This window comes from Engraulis encrasicolus, chromosome 12 (genome assembly GCF_034702125.1).
Source record: "Engraulis encrasicolus isolate BLACKSEA-1 chromosome 12, IST_EnEncr_1.0, whole genome shotgun sequence".
Taxonomy (NCBI): domain Eukaryota; kingdom Metazoa; phylum Chordata; class Actinopteri; order Clupeiformes; family Engraulidae; genus Engraulis; species Engraulis encrasicolus.
In genome coordinates, this window is record NC_085868.1 from 52,055,636 (window position 1) to 52,068,135 (window position 12,500).

At 44.9% G+C, this 12,500-nt stretch overlaps 1 protein-coding gene across 1 annotated transcript in view; it reads left to right on the forward strand.

Moving 5' to 3' along the window:
- The window catches only part of LOC134460374 (anosmin-1-like), a 115,581-nt gene extending 108,423 nt beyond the window's left edge, over nt 1-7,158 (forward strand). Inside the window, exons 10-14 of the mRNA XM_063212809.1 lie at nt 578-666; nt 1,781-1,967; nt 4,565-4,788; nt 5,384-5,528; nt 7,109-7,158. Of these exons, the coding sequence (XP_063068879.1) occupies nt 578-666; nt 1,781-1,967; nt 4,565-4,788; nt 5,384-5,528; nt 7,109-7,158 (695 nt within the window). The remainder of the gene's footprint in view (nt 1-577; nt 667-1,780; nt 1,968-4,564; nt 4,789-5,383; nt 5,529-7,108) is intronic.
- Nucleotides 7,159-12,500: the final 5,342 nt, after the last annotated feature.

Consider the following 12,500-nt stretch of genomic DNA (forward strand, 5'->3'; position numbering starts at 1 on the left):
TGGTGGAAAGTGCGCACATCCAGCAAAAAAGCATCAGCAGGTGCCTAATCAAAAAACTGTCACATGTAGGAGCGGGAAAGGATCTGCACACTGCTTGCAAAAGACTTAATTTATTAGAGGCATCTAGAAGATGCCTGAAGAAGATCTATGATCGAAACGTTGCCTCTAATAAATTAAGTCTTTTGCAAGCAGGGTACAGATCCTTTCCCGCTCCTACAAACTAAACCTTGTTGCCCTTATTTACGTATCTCTTATCACTATATACTATCATAATAGGACATAACTGGAATGCACAACACTACCTCTTTTTAAATATATGTTCTATGTATGTCTGCTGTTGCCCAGTCTTGCACTTTATATGTCTGTATGGGTACTGTATAGGTACTCTAGGTGTGATGTATGTATACTGTCTATTTGTCTATGTATCTATGTCTAATTGTCTATGTCCACACCTAGAGTATAGAGTCTATGTCCGTCTGCATGGGAAAGTAAGGAATGTAATTTCAATCCTTTGTATGACCAGCGCATGTAAAGAAATTGATAATAAAAGCTGACTTGACTTGACTTATTTCCACAGATCTGTCAGTTGGCCGCTTCCGTGTCCAGTGGAACCCTGAAGTCTGCAGCCACAACCAGACCAGGACCACAGAGAAGATGAACACTGAGGTAACAATGGGTCCATTCCATTATCCTAACAAAACCTAACCCTACTTAGCATCTACACTTGTTGGTCTGTATATTTCCTGTGAACTTTGTTTCTACTGGTGATGTCTGCTATGATTTTGTCCTCGATTGTAAGTCGCTTTACTTAAAGGGGTATGCCACTATTTTGGGGCTTAATGCAGTTAAAATCGTTGGCTGGGGTTTATAAAGGTGGTAAAGTGTCTTATTTTTCATGTTAAGCGTTGTCTTGCTTTAAGACAAGTTAAAAGAGGGAATATGTCGCTAAGCTACTGAAAGTCAATGTATCTGTGTATGCTACACGGATTCATTGACTTTCACTAGCTTAGCGACATATTCCCTCTTTTAACTTGTCTTAAATCAAGACAACGCTTAACATGAAACATAAGACACTTTACCACCTTTATAAACCCCAGCCAACGATTTTAACTGTATTAAGCCCCAAAATAGTGGCATACCCCTTTAAAAAGCGTCTGCCAAATGCACTGTAATGCGCTCCTTACTCTTATCCTCGACTTGTGCTTGTGGCCTCGCGCTTCGCTGGCGCCCCACCTCCATAGAGAAAACAACAAAGTTTCCCTTCTGTTAGACTAGCCACCACAACTTTTGGGGGACCTTCCTCCATTCAACATCCTGATTGCATATCAACATCAAGATATTTCATTAAACTTCTGTTGTCAATGACTTCTTCTGGCATCATCATAAGGCCACAAGCACAAGGGAGGACGGGAGTTAGCATAATGTAAGGAAACTTATGGTTTTATTCAATATTAGCATGATCAAGTATGTTAGCAAAGTAGCATGATCAAGCTCTGATTGATGTGTTATTGTGTTGGTCATATTACTTTGAAACCGAAATTTGTACCTCTTTTTAAATGTAGTAATAGTGACTATTTTACTTATTTTTAGACATGGAACTAATTTCTTTCACTAGTTTTGATTTTCTTTCCTAGATTTTCAATAGGATCGACCATTAACCTTTTTCGTTTCATTTGTGTTATGTTTGCAATAGCAATCTTTGAACAGGTTGGATTCTGTATCTATCACAATATTTCTTCATCTTTTCAAACCTCCTCTGTTAATGTTATGTGCATAACAGGAGAATTTCGCCACGCTGCCCAACCTTCTGTTCTCCTGCAAGTATGTGGTGTCAGTGCAGCCCTCCCTGGGTGTCAAGGGTGCCCTCGCCCCCCGTGCCCAGGCCGAGACCACCAGCTTCTACACCCCCTCCTGCGCCACGCTGCGCGCCAAGAGCTCCAAGCACATCGCCTGCCCCGGAGACATCCGTGAGTTCTCAACCTTTTTGGAACAAATGCCCCCTTAACCTCATCATAAGCCTGCCCACGCCCCCCTTAGTAGTAAACAATGAAATAGACTAATGCCCCCAATTTGCAACTGAGACCCCGTTGAGAGCCACTATTTTAGATGATGATGATGGATGCCTTTATTGTCCCCTACCACCACCATCAATAGCTTGTGACAGCCAACGTATAGGATTCAAACAGAGATTGAATAATAAACTTAGAAGACCAAGACTTTGGAACCATATTTTGTTAATTGAAGCAAAGCGAATTTTAATGGCAATGCCAACTAACAGAGTTTGGCCGTAAACCATTTGTAAACCTCCCTCCCAATGCCTTATACAGATACAGTAGCGCTGAGCTATCTGCCTGGACCTCAGCAGTATCATGCTGTGCCTTCCATGGTGGACTGAATTGTTGACAGGAAGGTTACAGGTTCGAGCCCCAAGTGGCGAACTAACGCAAGATTACCTTGGTTACACTATGATACGACTAGGTTGTGGCGAGTTATACCTTATATGGTACACCAAGAGCTTCGAGCACATGGCTTGCCTGGAGACATCCGTGAGTCTAACAGCTCAAGACTTCTATTTTAGATGATAGAAAACAAGCAATTTACACCTTACACGGCTTATAACTTGTTGGTGATCACGATCGAGGAGAGCAGGATAGAATCAGGAGAAACTGACTCTGAGGACTGTTGGATACTATACGGTTATGGCAAATTACACCTAATGTTGCAGCAGTGTTGCAGTTATACAAAGTCAATCTCCTCTGTATGATGGGAAGGCCCATTCAAAGTGAATGGAAGCTCTCACAACTTTCAAGTGGTGGGTCTAGGGATGGGTGGGTAGCATACCTGTCAACCATCCCTAATTTCCCGGGAAACTCCCTAATTTTGACTCATTTCTCGATTTCTTCCCGATTTGATTTCTTTCCCGGAAGCATCCCGGATTTTTCACATTATCAAAAAACACCGTCGGTCCAGTAGGCTATTTATAGGCTACCCACAGCCCTGTCCGACGAGCCACACCCCCTCTTGAAGAGAGAGATGAGGGTCTTGCTTATCAAGCTACCTGCCAGAATACGGTATGCCAGATAACACCAAGAATTGAAGTTCCTTGAAAATACGAGCTGTCAACCTCGAGCTCCGTAGCGCTTGTGCGCCCACTCTTTTCCTCAGAAACCGTCAGTTCATGCAACGCATAAAACAGCCTCGGAACAGCGAATCGTGCGATCATTGTTTTGTTTTCATTGCATTGTTTCACCACGCTGTAAACGTGTGCTGAGGGATTTTAGACAGGATCTGTCTTTGCACGCGCGCTGTTGTGAAAAGCAGAGTAGAACGCACCGTCCGATCTGTCTCTGTCATCCCGTTGACTGTCAAAATTTGGCCTTTAGAAAATTTCCCGGATTTTGGCTTGAAATATGGGCATTTTCCCGGATTTTGGGAGCTCAAAGTTGACAGGTATGGTGGGTAGGTGTACCGTATAATAAACTTAATATACCAAGGGCTCCAGGCTCATCTCCTGTCCCTGGGAGACATCTGGGAGTCAAACTGCTCAAAACTTTCACTTTGAGTGACAAACTTTAAACTTCAAAGGGAAAGTAATCAGTGGCCTGGCATGGTAGAAATTCACAGGGAAGCCAAAGAATATATTTTTTGTAAATGGCTGCCTGCAGCGCAACTCAAAGCTCTGCTCAGAGTATCTGTGACGACCACTATGGCTGTCACACACAGACAGACAGACAGACAGACAGACACACACACACACACACACACACACACACACACACACACACACACACACACACACACACACACACAGACACTTCCCTGCGTTATCGCCGGCAGTCATGACGGGTGCGTGTGCTCCAGCAGAGTGGTGTGGCATTCGCTCACGCTTCCATGTTGCGCATTGAACAGAGAGACAAACAGACAGACTTGTACACACACAGACACACACACACACACACACACACACACACACACACACACACACACACACACACACACACACACACACACACTCCCGGCCCCAGCTGTGACAGCCGCTAGTGCAAAAGCATTGGTTGCAAAAGAAACACTCCAATCACATCGCCTGCCCTTCAACTTCCACTTTGAGTCAAACTTCAACTTCAAAGGAACTCTAAACTTTAAAATGAACTTTAAAATTAACATTAGTATGAGTTATCCTCATTGGGTGTCTCACAGGAGTTGTCTCCTATTTCTATTTGAACTTCAGAGAGATGGTTCACTATTCCAGACTTGCGTAGTGTGAATGTAACAAGCGATGGGCAGAATTCAGAGCCACTGAAAGGATGTTGGAACTGGTTGGCAACAGGTTGTTTTGGGCCCCTCGGAAGGCACATTTCGCAACAAATGTACTTAGGCAGTGTCGTAATTTCGAGTTAAGAATTAAGGATAACATGTCTGCCTCCCTAGAGGATAAGGATAAGGATAACTGCCCCCCTAGATGGTCGATCAGGGGCCCCCTGTCAGATGGAGGCCCCTAGGCTGCATCCATACCTTGCCTGTACTTTAATCCGGCCCTGCACATTTCCCGCTTCCGTTTCTCTAGTAGGCCTGTCTCTGCCCAAGTCGTGGGCCCGAGCGGAGAACCTGACGGCCTCCTTCTCGGTTCACCAAGGCAACGTGACGGCCCTGTTCTCCTGGACGGTTGCCGCGGCGACCCCACCCGCGCAGGTCACCGGCTTCCAGGTCACCTGGACGGAGACGAGTGACAGCCGCAAGAACGGCCAAACGCCCAACAGCCTGGTCTCCCAGTCACAGATACTTCCTCCGGTAAGGGTGTGTGTGTGTGTGTGTGTGTGTGTGCCTGCGTGCGTGTGTGTGTAAGAGCGTCCAACTGCACAACAGACTGGTGACCCAGTCGCAGATACTGCCTCCGGTAAGTGTGTGTGTGTCTGTGTGCGTGTGCGTGTATGTGTGTGTGTGTGTGTGTGTGTGTGTGTGTGTGTGTGTGTGTGTGTGTGTGTGTGTGTGTGTGTGTGTGTGTGTGTGTGGTAGCTCACTAGTGTGCAAGGTAACATCACACATAGCTCAATTGTGTGCAAGGTAAATTGACACATGCACATGGGACAATCATAACACAACCGCTTGGGTCGATCGCGTGATGCGAATGACTGTGTAGGTGAGTGGCGATGTGGTCACGGTTGACTATCTTAATATACCTTCAGTGTCATGCATAGTGCTTTGACAGCTCTCCATCAAGTATGAAGTATGAGCACTGCTCTTCAATCACGGGTGTATAATTGAACTAGAGGCACTCTGAGAGTGCAGACCGCCACCAAGGAAGCTGTTTGATACAAACAAACATACAGACAAACAAACCAACGCGACTAAAAACTTGTGTGTATGTGTGTGCGTGTGTCTACAGGACCACCGGTTGCTGTTGGTGTCCGGTCTGCAGCCTGCATCTCTGTACCGTCTGGAGGTGCAGGCCCTGACGACCTCGGGGGAGGGCCCCGCCACCCTGCGCACCTTCCAGACCCCCAACACACCCCGCAGGGTGCAGCCCTACCGTGCGTACACACACACACACACACACAGGGACGCGTGCACGCACACACACACACGCACGCACACACACCCCGCAGGGTGCAGCCCTACCGTGAGGACACACACACACACAGACACAGACACACACACACACACACACACACACACACACACACACACACACACACAAACACACACACATGCACGTGCGCACGCACACATACACACACACACACACACACATGCACGCACACACGCACACACACACACACATACACGCACTCACACACAGGGACGCGCGCATGCACACACACACACACATGCACGCACTCACGCACTCCACATATACTGTACACACACACCCCGCAGGGTGTAGCCCTACCGTGAGTACACATACACACACACACACACACACACACACACACACACACACTCACACATACACACACACACATACACACACACACCCCGCAGGCAGGGTGCAGCCCTAGGCCTACCGTGAGTACACACACACATTTGCTGAAAATACTGAAGTACATCATAACAACATTGCTATGATATTACAAAGATCCAGAAACCAGGGTTTAACCAGGGTTAGCACACTATGTAGCTGACGTTAGTCTTGTCATGTTTATTCCTTTTTCTTTTCGCGTGTTGTCCTTAGCTTGTTGTTCATGCTATCGTGGTAGCCCCATAATGCACGCTGTAATAGTCATTGAAAGGTTAATTACCATAGTATTACTCTGCTATGACATAACACAGGGCCTTTAGTAATGCACTATGACTCGGTCATTGCCATTCTGCAAACAGCTCATTTCTAGTAGTAGTAGTAGTAGTAGCAGCTTTATTGTCCCCCATGGGGGAAATTTCTTCTAGCGAGAGGAGCGTAAGACATGAAAACAAACACAATACAGTCAGATTACCAAGCACATTTACCCCCAAGCAACACATTCCCCCATAACACAGACAAGACATTGGACTAAAACAGATGTCAATACAGTGTTTTAACGTGTTAATGGACCTCTATTCCCTTTTCCCATCACATGTTATATTGTAGGCATAGGATTTCAGGATGGAATTCATGGGATGGCCTTGGCGGAACTTTGCACTCTCTGAGTGCTTCTAGTTGTTAATGCTATTATATTGATGGACCTAGGGCAGGGATGTCAAACTCAGGCCCGGGGGCCAAATTTGGCCCGCGGAGCCATTTTATTCGGCCCGCGAGATCATTTCAAATGTGTATTACAGTTGGCCCACATACACCATTAATGTACAGCTTAACACAACATGAACATGAAATTTGCTGTATCACAGAATGTGCAGACACATTTGAACAGACAAATATGATGGGAAAGAGTATATGTAAAATTTAACTATGAGTATGATGTGCATGCATGCACAGTTTTAGTCCATTTTTAAAAATAATTGTTGATTTCGGCCCGCGACTTCGTTCCAGATTTGTATTTTGGCCCTCAGTCAATTTGAGTTTGACACCCCTGATCTAGGGTATATGCCGTTTTGTCTTCATGTGTTGTCCTCTATTCCTTAGCTTGTTGTTAATGCGATTACGTTAATGGGCCTCTATTCTGTGTTGTCTTAATAGGTCTGCGTCTGAAGAAGCATCATGCCAAGGCGATGGTGGAACGCCACTAAGGAGGAGAAGGAGGAGGAGGGGTCCAGGAGGAGGTGTCCAGGAGGAGGAGGAGGAGGAGGAGGAGGAGGAGGGGTCCAGAGACCTGCCCCCCCCTTACGCAACCAAGGCCCAAGACCCAAGACCCCACCCCTCCCAAAGCCCCAGCATCACACCCCAACCAAGACCTAAGACCCCCCACCCCTCAGCCAAACCCTCAGCGCCACGGACATCAACCCCCCCACCCAAGACCCACAAACCCCCAAACTCCCCCATCCCCGCCAAACCCTCTGCAAGTAAAGCACAGTGGTGGATTTAGAGGGTTCAGAGGCAAGCATTGGCATTAGACTGGGCATGACCTTCCCCCCCCCCCCCCCCCCAAACACCTTCCTTAAGAAAGCCAAGTGAAGCACCTCGGGCATGACCCCCCCCCCACCAAAACCCAAGAGCCCACCCCTTTCCCCACCCAGACCAAAAGCCAAGTGAAGTACCTCTCAACCATCACCCCCCCCCCACACACACACACACACCCCCCTCCCTCTGCTTATGAAGACAGATTCACTTTTACTTTGACTTTATACACAATCAATGTAAGCCAAGAACATTTGAAGAATTTATTTTGAATCTAATGTGTGAAACGCTTGAGATGGAATTCTAACTCTCCCCCACCATCCAACTTATGAGTGTGAATGTGAGGGTGAATACGTGTGTCTGTGTGCATGTGTGTGTCTGACTGTTTGATTGTTAGTGTGTGTGCATGCGTGTTTGTATGCGTGTGTGTGTGTGTGTGTGTGTGTGTGTGTGTGTGTGTGTGTGTGTGTGTGTGTGTGTGTGTGTGTGTGTGTTTGCGTGCGTGCGTGCGTGCGTGCGTGCGTGCTTGTATGTGTGTGTGTGTTTGTTCACCTCCTTCCATTCCGTTAGCGTGGGAATTGAATAGCACTTAACTAGCTCCCATCCCATCACATGACCAAAGGCTGTGCAAAAAAGGAAATGACATCACACCTCTTCCTCCAGTGCGGACGTTGCATGCGACTGACTACACGAGGTAACACTTTTCTTGACGCTGGCGTCATACGTATGACATGATAGTGTCATAAGAGTGACGTAAGGCAGTCATGGAAGTGTCATAAGCAGTATGTCAATGTTGTCGACTGTTATCATTAAAGGGACACTTTGTGAGATTTTTAGTTGTTTATTTCCAAAATCCATGCTGCCCATTCACTAATGTTACCTTTTTCATGAATACTTATCACCACCATCGAATTCTAAGTATTCATTTTGACTGAAAAAAATGCAGTTTTCATACATGAAAAGGGGGGTCTTCTCCATGGTCCGCCATTTTGAATTTCCAAAAATAGCCATTTTTAGCTTCAAAAATGACTGTACTTGGACCATAGTGGAAAATATTTGTTTATTACTTAGTAAACTTTCATGTAAAGATCAAATTTGGCAATAGGCAGCCCAGTTTCCTAGTTGCAGTACCTATTTTGACCATTTCCTGCACAGTGTCCCTTTAAGTGACTTTCCGTTTAGGTAAAGACAACCCAAACAATGTCAAGTTTTCATGACTATAAAATTATTTATGACATTGACGTCATGTTTATGACACCATGACTGTCATGACAGCGTTTTGACTCTTTTATGACACTCGTCATGGCTTGCATACGACACCGGCGTCAAGTAACGTGTAACTCTACACGAGTGCAGCCCACCGTACATGAAATAACAAGCAGTGGGCTCGATTGATTTATAGTTCTCTCGTCCAATGGTTGTGCATGATTTTAAGTAAGCCCCTCCCGTCAACTGCCCCATCCGTCCAATGATATGTCAGCATGGCAACTTTAACCCTTTGTGGCCCCCTCCCCCCATTTTGACTAAATCACTTAATCTCATCAAAGAATGAAAACAAAACAAAACAAAACAAAACGTTGACATTTTCTATGTGCTTACTTTACTGTAGAGATTACTGTTGCTATGCATTTATGTAATGATTTATGTATATACTATATGTCTATATTTATTTATGTATGCAGTACCATATTTGCTGTGCGTTTGTGATCGTACGTGTAGCTGTGTCTACGTACATACTATTTTATGTGTGTGTGTGTGTGTGTGTGTCTGTGTGTCTGTGTGTGTGTGTGTGTGTGTGTGTGTGTGTGTGTGTGTGTGTGTGTGTGTGTGTGTGTGTGTGTGTGTGTGTGTGTGTGTGTGTGTGTGTGTGTGTGTGCGTGTGTGTGAGTGTGTCTTTGTGTGTATGAATGTGTTTGCTTGTGAGAACGTCCGCATTTCTGTGCGAGTGTGTGTGTGTGTGTGTGTGTGTGTGTGTGTGTGTGTGAGAGACTGTTTTGTTTGCTCCCGTTCTGAGGACCTCATGGACTGTTGTTTTGTATAAAGACCAGTAGTGTTGTACATTCCCCTGTTATCTTGTGTCCTGTTTGAGATTTTCTACCATTAAAGCAACCCTCGTTCCCATGTTCCAACACAGAGTATGTGTGTTATGTATATGTGTGTGTGTGTGTGTGTGTGGCGTGTGCGTGTGCGTGTGCATGCGTGCACAGATAAGTCACTCAAGGCTGTAAAGAGTGCAAATGGGTTGCACACTGATGAAAGCACATACCGAAATGAACACAAAAAATAAAACATTTAATGCAAGGTGCGCTCTTTTCTGTTGAATTAGAACAATGTTAGTTTTTACCATCAACTCTTTTTCATGACATTGTATGACATTACTGTGCACTTAGCTGTTGCTTTTATCCAAATCGACTTACAATTATTAACAGGGTATTGGTTTCAGTCCCTGGAGCAGTGTGTGGTTAGGTGCTTTCCTCAAAGGCACCTCAGCCATGAAATGTGGAAGGGAGTGGATGTGTGGGATTCGAACCAGCACCCTGCCTCATCTTTCAGCTAACAACAATAACAACCATGTATTTAATTGAGGAAATATTACAAATAGTTATTGTTTCAACAGTCATATGCTGAATTTGTAACTAAGGCGTACATACATTATGTTGTAACACAATGTAATGTGCAGTTCAATCATCCCTCAGCTTGCGGGTGCATCACAGTGGGACAAACATCACTTATACGTAAAGGCTGGAGAATGCAGCGTAGTTTTTAAGTTTGTATTGTGTTTAAACACCCGACTAACGATTCGGTGTTGCTACACCTTCTTCAGAGTCCAAAGGCTCCTTTTCAAGACATTTGACTAACATTTCAGCAGACAAACTAAACGTAACTTTCTTCACATTATGCAACCCTTTCTCGACAAGATAAAAAAAACAAGTCTGGCATGAAAACACTTCATGAGCAAAAAAAAGAAAGAAAAAGTTTAGCGGCTGCCAATCCCAGGGCCAAGCGATCTCGGGCTCAGATCCTGAATTCAGGGTACATTTACGTAACACTCACCAGCAGATAGGCTGCAGGGACGGGTTACTATGTGGGCCTACTGGGGCCAGGCCCAGGGGCCCAGCAGTCAAGGGGGCCCTGAAGCTCAAACCTCTAAATTGCTCATTTCTGACTGTATTGTGTTTGTTTTCATGTCTTACGCACCTCTCACTAGAAGAATTTCCCCCATGGGGGACAATAAAGCTACTACTACTCTCTACTACTATCTGTCAGGGCCGTACCCAGACATTTTCAAATAATGAGGTCAAGTACTGCGTGGCCCAGCAGTCAAGGGGGCCCTGAAAACCAAGTCCTCTATATATTGTCTTTTCATATTGCGTCAAAATCACACTTTTAATCCTTTATAGGGCACACAAATGTCAGCTCCCGAGTGGAAAAAAAAAGGTTTGACGGCCCCAGGCTACTGCTGATTGGTCAATTTGAAGATGTCGCTATCTGTCTTAAAGCCTGATTTCTCCTGATTAATTTGATATAACTCACTTGGGTGTACACCCTTGTTAACTGTTGTACTGTATACCCCACCCCAAAAAAAAAAAAAAAAACCCAACAACATCTGACCTGAAATAATAATAATCATCATCATCATCATCATCATCATCATCATCATCATCATCATCATCATCATATTTGTATAGTGCAATTCAAACAAGCCATGCAGCTCAATGTGTTAACTGTAACAGACAATAATTAAAAATGAAATGAAAAACCCAGAATCTTTTTTTGAACTGTCAACACCTATAGAGGGGGGGCCCTTACTGTTTTCTGGCCCAGGGGCCCCTTGTTGTCATAACCCGTCTCTGCACAGGCTACATAATACATTTATAACACGTTGATGATATCAGCCATATAATTATTTCCCAGTACTTTCTGCTCTGTGATCCAGAGTTTAATTATATATTACGCAACCTTTCTCAAACTTGCAGCAAAAAAAATATTAAAAATTAAATTAAATAAAAAATTAAATACATCTTAAAATCAGCAGCTTTATATCAGTCCGTACAAAGTACAAAAGAAAGAAAGAAAGTGTTTCTGCTCCGCTGCGATCTGCAGTAGAAGCCAGACACCGGGAAGGTAGTTGGTAGTTTCCAAAGCGTGTTTTAAAGGAGCACTCCTGCCAATTTCAATATAAGTGAAAGTGAAAGCCCATTGGGAAACTCCAACTTCCATTGTCATTGTAACACAGCACTCCACAGCACACAAGTGAACACTGCAAAATTACATTTATCCCTCACCCGTGCAAGGGGGCAGCCCTCAATGGCGCCCAAAGGGAGTAGTGTGGCGGGACGGTACCATGCTCAGGGTACCTTAGTCATGGAGGAGAGCACTGGTTGATTACTCCCCCCACCAACCTGCCGGGTGTCNAACCGGCAACCTCTGGGATGCAAGTCTGACGCCCGAACCGCTCACCCATGACTGCCCCTGTTGTATTGCTCACGCTACCCTTGACTTGTCAGTACCCGGTGATGCCACATTCTTCGGCTCAGCCCTTTCCAAGATATGAGCTTTTCTAATGGGGGCAGCTTTTGTTTACATTAAAAAAAAAATCTTAACATAGGCCTACTCCAAATATTTTCCCAAAAGGTATCGATTTTTGCTAGTTGTCTGCTGATGTTGCAAAACCTTTTAGATGTTTCTTAGAATAAATCAAGATGTTTTTTGAAATGAAAAGAAACACCTGCCCCCATTACAATGACCAGGATCTCGGAAAAGGCTGAAGAAAAAAGAAAAAAAAATCTCAGGTACTGACAAGTCCATGGTAGTGTGAGCATTACAACTGCATTTTGAAATTGGCTGAAGTTACCCTTTAAGGCCAGATATCAGAGAGCTTTTGTTGTTTGGGGTTTGGGGTTTGGGGAAAATACAGTTAAAAGTGTGAGATGAGAATTGAACTGTGGGCAGCCGTGGCCTAGTGGTTAGAGAGTCTTTCAATCTACGGGTTGCAGGTTCAAATCCCCCCTGA